Genomic DNA, 16,042 nt, shown 5'->3' with positions numbered 1-16,042 from the left:
TGTGAAAATGACAATGGCAGTGAAGGCGTTGACCACTAGGGGGCACTAAGGGGTTAAGTGTGCTCTAAGAGAGTAATCCTTACTGTAGGGGGCGTGGCTGGACGTGTGATGTCACTGATCGCCGTTCTCTATAACAGGGACACTTCCACAGAGAAGAACGGGGAAGGTGTGTTTACACTCCCCTCGCCCAGTTCTTCAGCTCCTGTGACAGATTGCAGGACACCGGCGCCGATCGGGTCCCGCGGTCACGGAGCTCCGGACCAGGTCGTGAGCGCGACCTGCGGCTGGGCTCTTAAAGGGCAGCGTACCTGTACGTGCCTGTGCCCAGCCATGGCATTCTGCCGACGTATATCGGCGTTAGGGGGTCCTTAAGTGGTCAATGCCAAAGTGCCTGAAAAACGCCCCAGTGTGAAAGGGGTCTTAAATAGAAAACTAATGCAGGCCCTTCATCTATGGACTGGTAATGTTTGTTCTTGAGTTCTTGGTGAAATTGAATATTTCTGATGAATTCTAATTATGGTGTACTGTGAGGATCATTGATTCTTAGTGATTGACAGTATTTTAAACAATAGAAGCATTTTCCACTGTTAACAAAAATGGAGGGTTTGTCCATGTTGGAACTATAATTCATAATTTGCTACAGCATGTCCATTTAAAGGAACATGTTCATTTTTAGTATAAACTAGCCATTTAACCTAAACTAACTTAACCCCCCCCCCCCCAACAGTTTACCTACCTAATCATTGGGACTTTATTCTTGTTTTCCCTTTACCTCTCGTGAAATGAAATATTATTCAGTGCTGGCTTTGTCTGTGTGGTGAGCACACATAGTTTCTTTAAGGAGTATGGCCCTATGAGGATTTGGGGAACAGATGCTGCCAGCCCTGAAGATTTTAAGTCAGAAAAGGTAAAGTGCAGAGGATGCAGTGGCTGTCATGCTGAGATAAATTAGTAGCTAGGCAAGGAGTTTCTAAAGGGGGGGGTTGATTTATATTTTAATAAACGTGAAATTGTCCTTTTAAAATATGCAGAATAAAGGACATTTGCCTCCGGTTTACTTTGTGCTGCACTTTCTAAGCAGATTGTCTTTATTTTCTAGTATTACAGAAAGACTGGAGCATGCTTTGGAGAAGGCTGCACCACTGCTGAGGGAAATCTTTGTGGATTTTGCACCATTTCTGTCTCGCACTCTTTTGGGTAGCCACGGCCAAGAGCTGCTTATAGAAGGAACAAGTAAGTACATTTTTTTATTTTCTACTTTAAACTTTTATCAACAAGCCCTTTATAGTGATATTAACCACTTGTTGCCAATTGACGTACCAATTTGTTGCTTGACTGAAAGTGTTTACCGGGATGATGGCTACAGCTGCAGGCATCATCCTGGTACCGTTTTTTAGAGCCGGCGGTTGGCTTGCTTGTAAGAGCAATCGGATCGCTAACTAACTGCTCGGTTGCTGTTAGAAGTAGCGGAAGGGGACATCCCCCCCCCCTCCCACCATTAGACTTGAGCAACCAGGTGGCACTTCCGCTGGCTGGCCAGACACCAAACAAAGCCTGGATCGGCTTTGAACAGGTCTTCTTAGCAGTTTACCCAGATTTCATCTGCGCTATTTATAAAAAAAATGGAAGCATTAAAAAATTTGGGGATTTTGGGTCTTTTTGGCACCAGATCCCTCAATAAAGAGTACCTGTCACATGCCTATTGTTGCACATGGGATGTTTACATTCTTTGTGACTGCAATAAATGATGATAAATGATGATAAAAAAAAAAAGCATCAGTTTAAAAAATAAAATAAAATAAATTAAAAATAAAGTGCCCCCATCCCCCTGGGCTTGCGCGAATATGTGAGGTTTTACTGTGAGTGTCAGATCTTGGGCAGTAATTCTAGCACTAGACCTCTAAACTGGTAACCTGTAAAGGCTTTTAAGCGTCGCCTATGGATAGTAACATTTTATGTCTGTCACTATTGCAAGGGTGTGCGCAGTGTTAAAGAATGTCATGTTTGAATGTCATGTTTGAGATCTATTTACTCAGCGTAACCTCTTTTTATATTTTACTAAAAATGTGGTTATGTATTGTGTGTGTGTGTGTGTGTGTGTGTGTTTTTTTTTTTTTTTTAAAGTGTATTTTTTTTTTACGTGTGACATAAAATTTGCAAAACCTATCAATTTATTTTCTAGGCCCTCCTGCTTTAAAAAAAAAAATATATAATGTTTGGGGGGTTCTAAGACTCTACTAGTAAGTCAAGTTTTATTTTCATTCTATTGCACGTGTGGTAGAACGAAATGTCGTATCTCGCAGGACCACAGTGCTACATAGTAATTAAACATAATTATAAATATTCAGAACACAGCGAAGAACTTAAAATAATTATAAACCTATACACATCTGGGAACTATGTAACGTGTACATGTAATGTGAGTAAATGGCTATGTATAAGTTTTACATAATTACTGTTAATGAGATTGGGCAAGAGGAATATTTCAGGGCAGTTGGTACAAAGTGCAAGATGATTTTTAGTGTAGAGGGGAGAGGGACACAATATTCCTTTTCAGCGGTCTTCACTAGCCGCTGCAGGGTCTGGCGGTCAGCAGAACTGCAGTTCCCATAGAATGTAGAAAGTATGAGTGGAGGGAGACTGGCTCTTTTAAGGCAGCAGAGCCTTAAAAGAGGCTGTTGTGCCTGCCTGGTGAGTGATGTGATGTGAATCTTTCAGGTAAGATCCTCTGATCCGATTTAGAGATGTACCACTTTATGTACATTTTACCTTGACAGACTTTAAAGTATATGTTTACCCTAACAATAACTTCTATATGCTCCTGTTTGTCTATTAAAAGAGAAGTATTGTGCTCACCTAGATGAATACAGCCTCTACACTGAGAACTGAGTGATCCAACACTGCTGATCGCTCAGTTCTCTTCTCCACTATTAGCAGAGAGCCGTTACTGTCAGTCACAGGCTCTCTTCCCCTCCAGTGCTCACTGGAGTGCTGGGCTGTGCAGGTGGTGGGAGTGACTGGTTCAGTCTCTGAGTAGATATTTGCCATTTTTTTTATTATTTTCTCCTAATTACATTTATTTTCCTTTTCCACAATTTTTTTTTCTCCCCTCCCCTGTCTACATTCCCATTATTTTCTTGACTTGCTTTACTAATCCATACTGGGTGGATGTGCTGGCAAATATCTACCTTGTGACAGTATCCAGCTGGTTGTTGCTGCAGCACCCAAACGTTGAGAGCTTATCCAGGGACGTATGCAATGGGAATATGAAGTATTACTGGTTCATTCTCCCAGCACTCGCTGAGAGGCTGAGCCCACCTGCTGGTTCAGGCTGCTGGGTGGATCCCAACTGTTATGTCGCGATGAACAGTGGGTTTTAACCCGCTGTCGGCTGAAAATGAGCGACAGGAGTGCAGAGTGAAGAAAACAGGCCAAGACATTTGCTCAACCTTTCGCCTGTCGCAAAAGTGCAGGGATTTACCACAATCCTCTCCTTTTCAAAATACCACGTGGATGCTAATTCTATAAAGTGCAGCTTCCATTACTCCTGTTAACCTCTACATTGGCATATAGCCCCTGAATTTGTGCAAGCAAAACTCGGGAGCTATCATTTCGATTTTATCATTTAATTTAGACAAACGACTATTAGGTCCACGTCTGTGTATGGAATTCTCTCAACTTCCATTGCTAGTACCTACATCTCTATGAATATAAACAGTCAGACATATCTTGTAGGTAACTATTTAAGCTCCTACAAAGGTTTACTATGAGGCCAAGGGTCAAAGTACTAATAAGACTGTTCGGGATGTCTGCTGCCACCAAGCAAAATGGAAACTTGATTGATAGCTAGAGGGCTAAAGGAAAGAAGTGCACTGGAGAAAGCAAAGGTCAATGAACCATTTCCCCTCTCTGCATATATAATGATTATGCTGGAGAACACAAAGATATTAAGAATCAGTTAAACATATGTTACGTGCTTCTGTAAGCAATATGTAAAAAAACTTGCAGCATTCTTCAAATCTTTCCTTGGAAGGTTTCCAGTATCATTAGATGTATAGATGTAAAGTGATAAAGTGTACCACTCTGCTCCCTACCCCTTCTTTCTGTACAGGTATGAGGTGGGCATAGAAAATCTGACAGATAAAAACATTTAAGTGTTTAAATATTTATTTATTACGGGTGCTTATAAAGCTTAAAAGACAAAACATTTTATACAGTGCTGATAAGACTGAAGGCTTAAGAGCATATTAACCTGCTTCAGTTTGGCATGTAAGGCTCAGTTCACAAAGCTAGCAAACCATTAAGAGTCCTTATTTAAAAAAAATGTTTTATCTTTTTCAATTGTGCCAATATTGTATTTTTGGGGGGAAACAAAAACACCACTTAGCACCGCTTGTATCTACACGGCCTTGTGATTTTGTAACCATCTTTTCTCTGTAAGAAACAGATTGCTGCTTCCTGGCTTGGTCAGGAAGTGGGTAAAACCTTCCTGAGCTGAAGTGGTTAAAGCCTGTTTTTTGGACCCATTGGGAAATGTCCTTTCACTTTCTGTCCATCATTACAGATCAATAGAAGGTTTAGGATCAGAATTTTACACTGCAGTATAGGTACTTTTGGAACTCATCAAAAATGACAGTTTACAGCTATTAATCATAATGGAAATTTCAATTATCTAGGAAGGTGCTTTTTTTCACTGTGCTGTTTTCTCCATATATTGCTGTTGAATAATCTGTTGGAGTGCTTCTCAGATGAGCATAAGCCATAAGGTATGAACTGACCACAGTGAGGTGGGGGAGTTTTTACCCTCCAGGCTCCTGGACAGCAAGGAAGACAGAGCAGGTATAGAACTCTGCTATTCTCCACCCAAAACTGATTTATGTCATTTTTCATCTTCCATTATGTCAGCTAGTGTTCATCGTTACTTGCAAATACATAACTTATACTAAAGATATTATATTTTATTTTCTATTTTTTTTTTTAACAGGTTTGGTTTGCATGAAGTCCAGCAGCTCTGTGGTCGAGTTGGTGATGCTTTTGTGCTCTCAGGTATTGAAACATGTTTGTTTATTTTATTTTTTATTTTTTGTAGAATCTGTTTACTTTTGGAAAGACCCTTTGACCACCGATTTAAAAGGTCTTTGGGCCCTTTCACACTTACGGATCTTGTGAGCATCCGTTCCATTAATATCCGCTTGCTCAGCGGGGATCGCTCCATTGATCCCCACTGAGCTGGCGGATGACAGGGCAGTCTCTGCACACTGTGCAGGGACCACCATGTCAGATCCCTGCTCTCCTCTATGGGGGATCGGATGAACACGGACCGCCTGTCCATGTTCACCCGATTTGATCTGCAGACGGATGAAAAAGGGCCCTTATTTTGATGTATTAAATCTGAGATTGTGGTCAAACTAATTTATCTGATTTTCTTTTTATTGTATCTGTATCACTGACTGCTGATCTACCTACTCTGTTGATTCTACAGTATCTGGCCTTTCTCCTACAAATATGATTTCTGTAGAACTATAGGGCCACTAAATGCCCACTAACCATAGGGATGTGAACACCATCTCCATTAATCCTTTTTTGACCAGAGGTCATTGATGCTTATAATTGACTACTACTAAGGAGATGGTTACCAAACTTTTCTCAGATGCAAACTTAACTGTCACCTGGATCCTGTTCCCTCACAACTACTACATTCACCCTATTCTTCAGTCCTATGCTCTCTCACATGTTCCCCTGCAGAGATCACTCCCATACTTAACCTCTTGACCACTGGGCACTTAAACCCCCTTCCTAACCAGACCAATTTTTAGCTTTCGGTGCTCTCACAATTTGAATAACTCAGTCATACAACATTGTGCCCATGTGAAATTTTTGTCCTTTTTTCCCCACAAATAGAGCTTTCTTTTGGTGGTATTTGATCACCTCTGGGTTTTTTATTTTTTGCGCTATAAAAGAAAAAACACTGAAAATTCTGTAAAAATAAAAAAAAATTCTCGTTTCTGTCATATTAGCAGGTATTGCAGAGTATGGGGGGTATTGCAGAGTATGGGGGGTATTGCAGAGTATGGGGGGTATTGCAGAGTATGGGGGGTATTGCAGCGTATGGGGGGTATTGCAGAGTATTGCGCAGGGAGGGATGGCTGGATCTGTGACTGCAGTTGTCACAGATCCAGCCCACAGCAGCTGCTGCTGCTTCCGCTCTCCCCCCTCTCCTCTCACACTGTACCGATCGGTACAGAGAGGAGAGGGAGGAACCGGCGTCATGACATGACGCCGGTTTGTTTACAAGTGATCGCTCCCCCAGGGGGCGCGCGAGTGAAGGATTCTGACCCCCCCAACCTGAAAAATTTAAGCCCGGTCAAGCTCGTTGCTTCCATTCACCTCTAAAATTTTAGAACGCTTAGTCTACAACCGTCTTAGCTCCTACCTCGCTGAAAGCAACCTTCTTGACCTCCTACAGTCTGGCTTTGACTCACAACAGTCCACAGAAACTGACCTACTAAAAATCCCTAACGATTTACTAATTTCCGTACCTCTCTGCGGCATTTTGGTACTGTTGACCACCTCACCCCTTCAGTCTCATCTCGCATTACTAACTGACATTTCAACATGGATGTTGCACCACTTTCTTAAACTAAATCTCTCTAAAACTGAGCTGATATCCCCCGCCTGTGCCCCCTCGCTATTACGTTTCCATCAAGATCAATAATTTCACGATCAGTTCCTCTCCTCGCGCCAGAGTTCTAGGGTCTAATCTTACACTCTGACATGTCCTTCCAGCCCCAAATCCAATCGCTGTCACAAGCTTGTAGACCTCACCTCAATAATATGGCTAAAATTCGACCCTTTAACTTGATACTACCAAGATGCTTGTTATCTCTCACCTTGACCATTGCAACTCCCTTCTCATAGGCCCTACCGTCTCCTGCTCAGTCCATAGAGAATGCTGCTGCCAGACTCCTCTACCTTACCAACCACTCAGTGTCTTACAATCCCTCCACTGGCTTTCGATCGCCCAGCATATTACATTTAAAATGCTAACACCTTGCAAAGCCTTTTACAACTCTGCCACAAGCTACATCACAAGTCTTGTCTCCAAATATCACCCAAACTGTCCTCTCTGCTCCTCCCAAGACCTCCTGCTTTCAAGCTCCCTTGTCCTCTCCTCCTTTGCTCGTCTCCAGGACTTTTCCAGAGCCTCTGCTATCCTCTGAAATGTTCTACTTTAATTTGTCCAGCTATCTTTCTCTGGCTGCCTTTAGGCGATCCCTAAAAAATTATTTTTTCATGGAAGCCTATCAAGCCTCAAACTAACTGAAATTGTATCACTTCCATCAGCTCATCCCCCCCCAGTTATAACCTTTTGTACCACTTGCCCCACCTTATTAGATTGGTATGAACAGGTCCTTCTCAACCCTCTTGTATTTTATTTTATTATATCGTAACTGTATTGTCTCCATTTGTGTTGTAAAGCATTGCACAAACTGTTGGCCCTTTATAAACCCTGTATAATAATATACATCAATCAGAATTTACTTTTACCACTGATGGGTTAAGTGAATAACATTAAATAACAAATTTGTTGCGTGTGCGGCTGTGTATCTATAGACCGGTCAGGATGCCCATGTTGACCCATGTCTGCAGCCAAAAGCATCTATGATGGTCAAGTGAGCATCAGAATTGAACTGCAGAGCAAGGGAAGAAGGTGGCCTGTGGGGGGAGGGTGCACATGTGTCTTTTACTAGGGGATGAAATGGAACCAGGTTAAAGTATGTGAAGAAGGCAAAGCCGGACGGAGGCAGTGTGATGCTTTGGGCAATGTTCTGCTGGAAACCATGGTCCTGCCATTCATGCGCATGTTACTTGACACGTTCCACTTGACTAAACATTTATTGATGACCAAGTACACCCCTTAATGGAAGTGGTATTCCCTGATAGCAGTGGCCTCTTTCAGCAGGATAATATGCTCTGCAATGCTGCCAAAATTGTTAAAGAATGTTTTGAGGAATGCAACAATGAGTTTGAGGTGCTGACTTGGCCTCCAAGTTCTCCAGATCTCGATCAAATTGAGCATTTGTGGGATGTGCTGGAAAACAGAATCCGCTACTGACCGCTTGATGCCAGATATCACAGCATATCTTCAGAGGTCTTGTGGAGTCCATGCCACAACAAGTCAGGGCTGTTTTAGTGGCAAAAGGGGATTCTACTCCATATTAGGTGGGTGGTCAAAAAGTTATAAATTATCAGTGCGTTTGTTGTGTGTCTGTGTATTTTTGATTCGTTTCTTACTAATTTGTATTATTGAGGACCTATATGACTTTGGATTTCTACACTGTTTTAGTATAAACCTGCCCTGTTTTTTAAATTTTACACATTTTTAGAAATATTGTTTTGCACTTAAGGTATTTTTCTTTAGGACTGTAATTGCAAACTGAAGCTTTATTTGGTCAATGAAACCTCCACTCTGCTTGTCATCACTGTCATAGCTGACATAAATCATGTTACTGATTCTTGAGCATTCAGAGCTGTCATTGACAGATGTGATTAGGAGGAAGACCTTTATTAATCTCTTTTCATCTGCTCTATAGCCCAAAGATGGCTACAACGCTGGCTCACATTGTCGGGAGGGCATCTATGAACGTCCTCCAAGGATTGCCCTGCGGCACGCATCGGCAGGGATCTGTGATCACAGATCCGGGTAAAGAGCCATTCACGGCAGCTTTTTACTATGTGACAAGCTGTGTCAGATCACAGTGTAAACAGAATTTGTCAGGAATTGGCAATCCTCTCCTCACGCTGACTGTGTGAGGTGTGTGAGGAGAGGGGACATTTACACTGATAATCAGGGCCCAGTAGGTACCGGTAAGTGGTTAATTGATTACCCACACTGATATGCTGCAACGATTGGGCTGCACTGATTAGTGATGTAAATGTCCCCTGTAACTGCAAAGCCGATTATCAGCTTTCCTTTCCTCAGACACTGACAGCGCTGAGAAAAGGTAATGACGATAACCTGCATTTTTTTATATACAGTTGTGCTCATAAGTTTACACACCCTGGCAAAATGTATGATTTTTTGGTCATTTTTCAGAAAATATGTATGATGACACAAAAACCTTTCTTTCACTCATGCTTAGTGTTTGGCTGACGCCATTTATTATCCATCAACTGTGTTTACTCTTTTTAAGTCATAATGACAACAGAAACTAGCCAAAGTACCCTGATCAAAAGTTTACATACCCCAGTTCTTTATTCATTTAACATCAATGACAGCTTTAAAGGGTCACTAAAGGAATTTTTTTTTTTAGCTAAATAGCTTCCTTTACCTTACTGCGGTACTGGTTTCATGTCCTCATTGTTCGTTTTTGCTTTGAAGTAGCTGTAATTCTGCTGTGATCTCCACACTTCCTGGTTGTCTGTTTCCTTATAACCATGGTACTGGGAGATTTTCACGGTGGTCTAAGCTGTCATTACTGTGTGTCTAAAACTCCTCAGAACCAATCAGATTCATTTTAAAAACAAAACGCTGCCCTGGATTTGTTTGTTTTTGTTCTGTGAGTCTTCCCGACTCACCTCTCACCTGGAACTTCATGTATGTACCTTTAAAACCGAAAGTGAAACTAGAGGCACATTATATGATAGATTAAATTCAATTTTTAATCATTTTTAAAAGGAATCAGTTAACTTGTATGTCTCTATACCCACGGATAAATCCTCTTGAGGATTTCGGCGGATTTTCATGCGATGGAGTGTACACACCATCGCATTGAAATCCGCGCCCAAATCCTCTGGCGATGACGTGTCGCGCCGTCGCCGCGATTATGACGCGGCGACGTGCGCCACGCTGTCATATAAGGAATTCCACGCATGCGTCGAATCATTACGATGCATGCGGGGGATCCCTTCGGACGGATGGATCCGGTGAGTCTATACAGACCAGCGGATCCATCCGTTGGGATGGACTCCAGCAGATGGATTTGTTCTGCATGTCAGCGAATATTCGATCTGCTGGAATCCATCCCAGGGGAGAAATATCCGCTGAAACAGATCCGCTGGCGTGTACACACCATAGGATCTATCCGCTGAAACCCATTTGCTCGGATTTATCCGCGGATGGATTCTATGGTGTGTACGGGGCCTAAGTCTTGTGTGGTGTTTGTGGATGAGGCTCTTTATCTTCTCAGATGGTAAAGCTGCCCATTCCTCCTGGCAAAATTCCCTCAGTTCCTGTAAATTCTTGGGCTGTCTTGGATGAACTGCACGTTTTGAGATCTCCCCAGAGTGGCTTGTAGTGTCACATTCTGCTTTATTAATGTAACATGTAAACAGTTCGTCGGATTTCCAAACACTGTATTTAAGCATATAAGCTCAGTTTTGTGTTGAAAATAACTGTAAAATCTAAAACTCCGGTGGGTGTAACAAGATGTCCGCTTGCCCCCTTCACACTCTATCATTGCTGTGCAATGGTGTGGCGGTGTAGCAAGATGGCGGCGACGGAACGTCACTTCCGGAGCAATCTGTAATGGGGAGCCGAATGTGACAAGACATGGCTCAATGATATTGAGGTCAGGAGACTGAGATGGCCACTCCAGAACCTTCTTTTTATTCTGCTGTAGCCAATGACAGGTCGACTTGGCCTTGTGTTTTGGATCATTGTCATGTTGGAATGTCCAAGTACATCCCATGCGCAGCTTCCTGGCTGACGAATGCAAATGTTCCTCCTCCAGTATTTTTATGAGAACATACTGCATTCATCTTGCCATAAATTTTACCAAATTGCCTGTGCCTTTGTAGCTCCCACATCCCCAAAACATCAGCGATCCACCTCCGTGTTTCACAGTAGGAATGGTGTACCTTTCATCATAGGCCTTTGTTGACGCCTCTCCAAATGTAGTGTTTATGGTTGTGGCCAAAAAGCTAAATTTTGGTCTTATCACTCTAAATGACTTTGTGCCAGATGGTTTGAGGCTTGTCTTTGTGGCATTTGGGTAGTAATGGCTTTGTTGTGGCGACTCGACCATGCAGCCCATCTTTCTTCAAGTGCCTCCTTATTGTGCATCTTGAAACAGCCACACCACATGTCATTAGGGTCCTGTATTTCAATTACATTTTTTTGCAGGTTTTTCTTTGCATCCCAAACAATTTTTCTGGCAGCTGTGGCTGAAATGTTATTTGGTCTACCTGACCGTGGTTTGGATTTAACAGAACCCCTCATTTTCCACTTCTTGATTAGAGTTTGAACACTGCTGATTGGCATTCTCAATTCCTTGGATATCTTTTTATATCCCTTTTCCTGTTTTTATACAGTTCAACTACCTTTCCCGCAGATCCTTTGACAGTTCTTTTGCTTTCCCCATGAATCCAGAAATGTCATTACAGCACTGGATGAAAGATGCAAGGGTCTGTCAGGAGTCCAGAAACTCATTGACCTTTTACACACACACACACACACACACTAATTACAAGCAAACAAATCACAGGCGAGGATGGTTGCCTTTTAATAGCCATTCAAACTCCTTTTGTGTCAACTTGTTGTGTGCATGTTATCAGGCCAAAATCACCAGGGTATGTAAACTGTTGATCAGGGTAATTTGGGTAGTTTCTGCTGTCATTATGATTTAACCACTTAAGACCCGGACCAATATGCAGGTTAAGGACCTTGCCCCTTTTTGCGATTCGGCACTGCGTCGCTTTAACTGACAATTGCGCAGTCGTGCGACGTGGCTCCCAAACAAAATTGGCGTCCTTTTTCCCCCACAAATAGAGCTTTCTTTTGGTGGTATTTGATCACATCTGCGTTTTTTATTTTTTGCGCTATAAACAAAAATAGAGCGTCAATTTTGAAAAAAAAAACAATATTTTTTGCTATAATAAATATCCCCCCCAAAAAAATAAAAAAATATTTTTTTTCCCTCAGTTTAGGCCGATACGTATTCTTCTACCTATTTTTGGTAAAAAAATTGCAATAAGCGTTTAACGATTGGTTTGCGCAACATTTATAGCGTTTACAAAATAGGGGATCGTTTTATGGCATTTTTATTAATTTTTTTTTTTTTTTTACTACTAATGGCAGCGATCAGCGATTTTTTTCATGACTGCGACATTATGGCAGACACATCGGACAATTGCAGTTTAGGAGTTAACCACTAGGGGGCGCTGTAGGGGTTAAGTGTGACCTCATATGTGTTTCTAACTGTTGGGGGGCAGGGCTGGACATGTGACGTCATTGATCGTCTTTCCCTATATCAGGGAAGAGACGATCAATGACACTACCACTGTGTATAACGGGGAAGGTGTGTTTACACACCTCTCCCCGTTCTTCAGCTCCTGTGACCGATCCCGGGACCTTGGCGGCGATCGCGTCCGCAGGTCCCGCGGCCGCGGTCACGGAGCTTCGGGTCTGCCGACGTATATGTGCAGGAGGCGGTCCTTAAGTGGTTAAAAAGAGTAAACAGTTGATTGATAATAAATGGCTTCAGCCAAACACTAACCATGAGTGAAAGAAATGTTTTGGTGTTATTTATAGAGAGAGAGATGTATAATATAATATAGATCTAATTTTCTTTAGCAGAGAGAACAGAAAGGCGGTAGTTGCAATTTTTTTTATCTCACATGGGTTTTGCGCAGCGGTTTTTCAAATGCAATTTTTTTTTTTTTAAATACACTTTATTGAATTAAAGAAAAAACATTCTATGCTCTAATTTATAGATAGATGCCGAACATGTCATGCTTTTAAATTAAGCATGCTCATGGAATGGCTCCACACTATGGTACCTAAATATCTCCATAGGCAAGGTTTTAAACATTTCTACTGGTTACCAGTTTAGAGTTACAGAAGTCTAGTGTTAGAATTATTGCTCTTGCTCAGACACTTGCCACAATAACTTGCGTGTGGTGCAAACACTGTTTACATATGTGGGCATGACCTACGTATGCGTTTACTACTGCGTGCTGGGTCGGGGGAGCTTTAAAAAAAAAATCTCTTATAAATTTTATTACATTTTTTTTTTACACAGTTTCCTCGCCTTGTGGAGCCACTAGGGGGCGCGTGCGCCCCCACCGCGTTACTGGGAACCTGATGCGCGTGCCCAGTAATGGAGCAGGACCATGGATCTGTGTGTGTAAACACAGATCCACGTCCTGTCAGGGAGAGGAGACCGATGCTGTGTCCCTTGTACATAGGGACACAGAATGGTCACCTCCCCCAGTCTGTCCCCTCCCCCTACAGTTATAATCACTCACTAGGGTACACATTTAACCCTTTGATCGCCCCCTAGTGGTTAACCCCTTCCCTGCCAGTCACATTTAAACAGTAATCAGTGCATATTTATAGCACTGTTCGCTGTATAAATGTGAATGGTTCCAAAATAGTGTCAAAAGTGTCCGGTGTGTCCACCGCAATATCCCAGTCACGATAAAAATCACTGATCGCCGCCATTACTAGTAAAAAAAAAAAATGCTTTAAATCTATCCCCTATTTTGTAGCCGCTATAACTTTTGCGCAAACCAATCAATATATGCCTATTGCGATTTTCATTTTTTATTTTTTTTTTACCAAAAATATGTAGAAGAATACATATCGGCCAAAAATTAGGATTTTTTTTTTTTTTTATATATTTTTGGGGATATTTATTATAGCAAAAAGTAAAAAATATTACTTCTTTTTTTTTTTTAAATTGACGCTCTTCTTTTGTTTATAGCGAAACAAATAAAAACCAAAGAGGTGATCAAATACCACCAAAAGAAAGCACTGTTTGTTGGGAAAAATGATTAAAATTTAATTTGGGTAAAGTGTTCCAGTTGTCATTCAAATTGTGACAGCGTTGAAAAATGGCATGGGCAGGAAGGGGGTGAAAGTGCCCAGTATTGAGGTGGTTAAAAACTTTTTTTTTCACTTTTATTGCTATCACAAGGAATGTAAACATCCCTTGTGATAACAATACAGCATGACAGGTCCTCTTTATGGAGCGATCTTGGGTCTCTCCAAATCTCTCCTTTTACCCTTTTAAAGCGAAAGATGAATTTAAAAAAAATTATCTTTGCTTTTAGAAAAAAAAAAAAAAAACTGCTTACATGGCATGGTCATGACGTTGCTCCGGTCCTCCAGGGGCATAGAGATGAGTGGTGGCCATCTTGCCATCGCTTAACTCTTTAGGAAGACACTACCCATTGTTTGTGTTGATGCATTGATCTTTTAGATTGTTTTTTCTTTTTTGTTCAACCCTGCTGGTTGAACGATAACAAACTTCACGTATAAACCCAGCTTTAGTCATGTGTGGATGAAAAAGGATGTCTGTGGCATTTACATGTTTGAAGCATTTCAGGTAGATTCGCAGGCAAAATGTGGTCAAATCTTTTTTACATCTTCTTCTAAAATATTAGCAATAGTTGGCACCATTCACATTAGATCTAACCTGTACCCATTCCCAGTGTAGACTTTTTTTTTTAATGTATATATAAATGAAATCCTGCTTTTGTACCTTTTTTTTTTTTTCTAATGAAAATGCTTTTTTTATTGAGTTCTAGTATCTCTTAAAATATAAGCTGCTGTTTTTTTTCAATCTCACATGAGTAGTAAACTGTCACTGAATGCTACAGAATAGCTTTTTTTAATGAGAAAGATATCAGTCTGTAGGTCAAGGGTTCTGACCAATTGACAAACCTTTGACCTTCATTTGCTGCCCCCACAACTAGCTTGCGTGATGAATAAGGATAATGCAAAATTAATGTTTCTTTGCATCGATTTATGCTACGTTAGTGCCTATACCACCAAATTTATTTAGACTGAGCTGATAGACATTTCATGAATACAAATGAAGGAATCATAGAAGGTGTGAAGAATCAATGGCCTGCATTGTCAATAAAATGCAATAAGAACAATTACTTTAGGAGATTACGCCTAATAGATTTTACAATGAAGTAGCAAGTGATAGTTATGCTTCGAGTGGGCTTATTACTGCAAGTCGGTGTACCTCCAGAACTAAAGGCATCACCTTACCTAAAACACAGAAACTGTAATTTTCTTATAAAAGTTTCCATTACAGTAATGTTTTAGCATTATTGGCAACTGGGACACCCAAATTCCTGTTCTAAAATATACTAGAAATAGGAGGATAAAAGAATTGGAAGCTGCACAAACATTATGGTTGTTGATCTCTGCATCATCTTAAAATGTTTATTTTTCAGATTTTTTGTGATAGAATCACATTATAATTTTCAAATATTTCCTCATATAAATTGGTGTAGGGTATAATGGATGTAGGCCGTGTAGGTCTCTTTTACTTAAATGTTTAGTTTGGTGCCATTCTTTAGTCTTATCCCTTCAGTAACAGACATTCTTGGCAATGTACATTTTTAGTTGATTTTGGTGCATTATAATCTGAAGGCTTCTATTTAGTTAAAGCGGAGGTTCACCCATAGCGCACACTTTTTAGCCTTAGATTCCTGCTCGTTTTGTCTAGAGGAATCTGCTATTGGTTTTAAAATATGATCCGTACTTGCCCGTTTACGAGATGCATCTTCTCCGCCGCTTCCGGGTATGGGCTGCGGGACTGGGCGTTCCTTCTTGATTGACAGTCTTCCGAGAGGCTTCCGACGGTCGCATCCATCGCGTCACGATTTTCCGAAAGAAGCCGAACGTCGGTGCGCAGTATAGAGCCGCACCGGCGTTCGGCTTCTTTCGGCTACGAGTGACGCGATGGATGCGACCGTCGGAAGCCTCTCGGAAGACTGTCAATCAAGAAGGCACGCCCGCTCCCGAAGACCCATACCCGGAAGCGACGGAAGAAGATGCATCTCGAAAACGGGTAAGTAGGGATCATATTTTAAAACCAATAGCCGATTCCCCTAGACAAAACGAGCAGGAATCTAAGGGGGAAATAGAAACAAAAACCGAATTGGGTGAACTCCCGCTTTAACTTAAAGCGGAGTTCCAGCCTTTTAGTGTTTATTAAAAGTCAGCAGCTACAAAAAGTGTAGCTGCTGACTTTTAATAAACATACACTTACCTGCTCTATAGTCCAGCGTTGCGGCCACC

General features: G+C 41.4%; 1 protein-coding gene across 2 annotated transcripts in view; it reads left to right on the top strand.

Annotated features, from left to right (window-relative positions):
* Positions 1–16,042, top strand: part of LRBA (LPS responsive beige-like anchor protein) — a 789,979-nt gene that overhangs the window by 232,329 nt on the left and 541,608 nt on the right. For both annotated transcript variants that reach the window (XM_040331890.1, XM_040331889.1), the window contains exons 32-33: positions 1,100–1,233; positions 4,985–5,046. In XM_040331890.1, the coding sequence (XP_040187824.1) occupies positions 1,100–1,233; positions 4,985–5,046 (196 nt within the window). The remainder of the gene's footprint in view (positions 1–1,099; positions 1,234–4,984; positions 5,047–16,042) is intronic.

The sequence above is a fragment of the Rana temporaria genome, chromosome 1, assembly GCF_905171775.1.
Source record: "Rana temporaria chromosome 1, aRanTem1.1, whole genome shotgun sequence".
NCBI lineage: Eukaryota > Metazoa > Chordata > Amphibia > Anura > Ranidae > Rana > Rana temporaria.
Note: the sequence above shows the minus strand (reverse complement) of the source record. Positions and strands in the feature narration are given on the sequence as shown.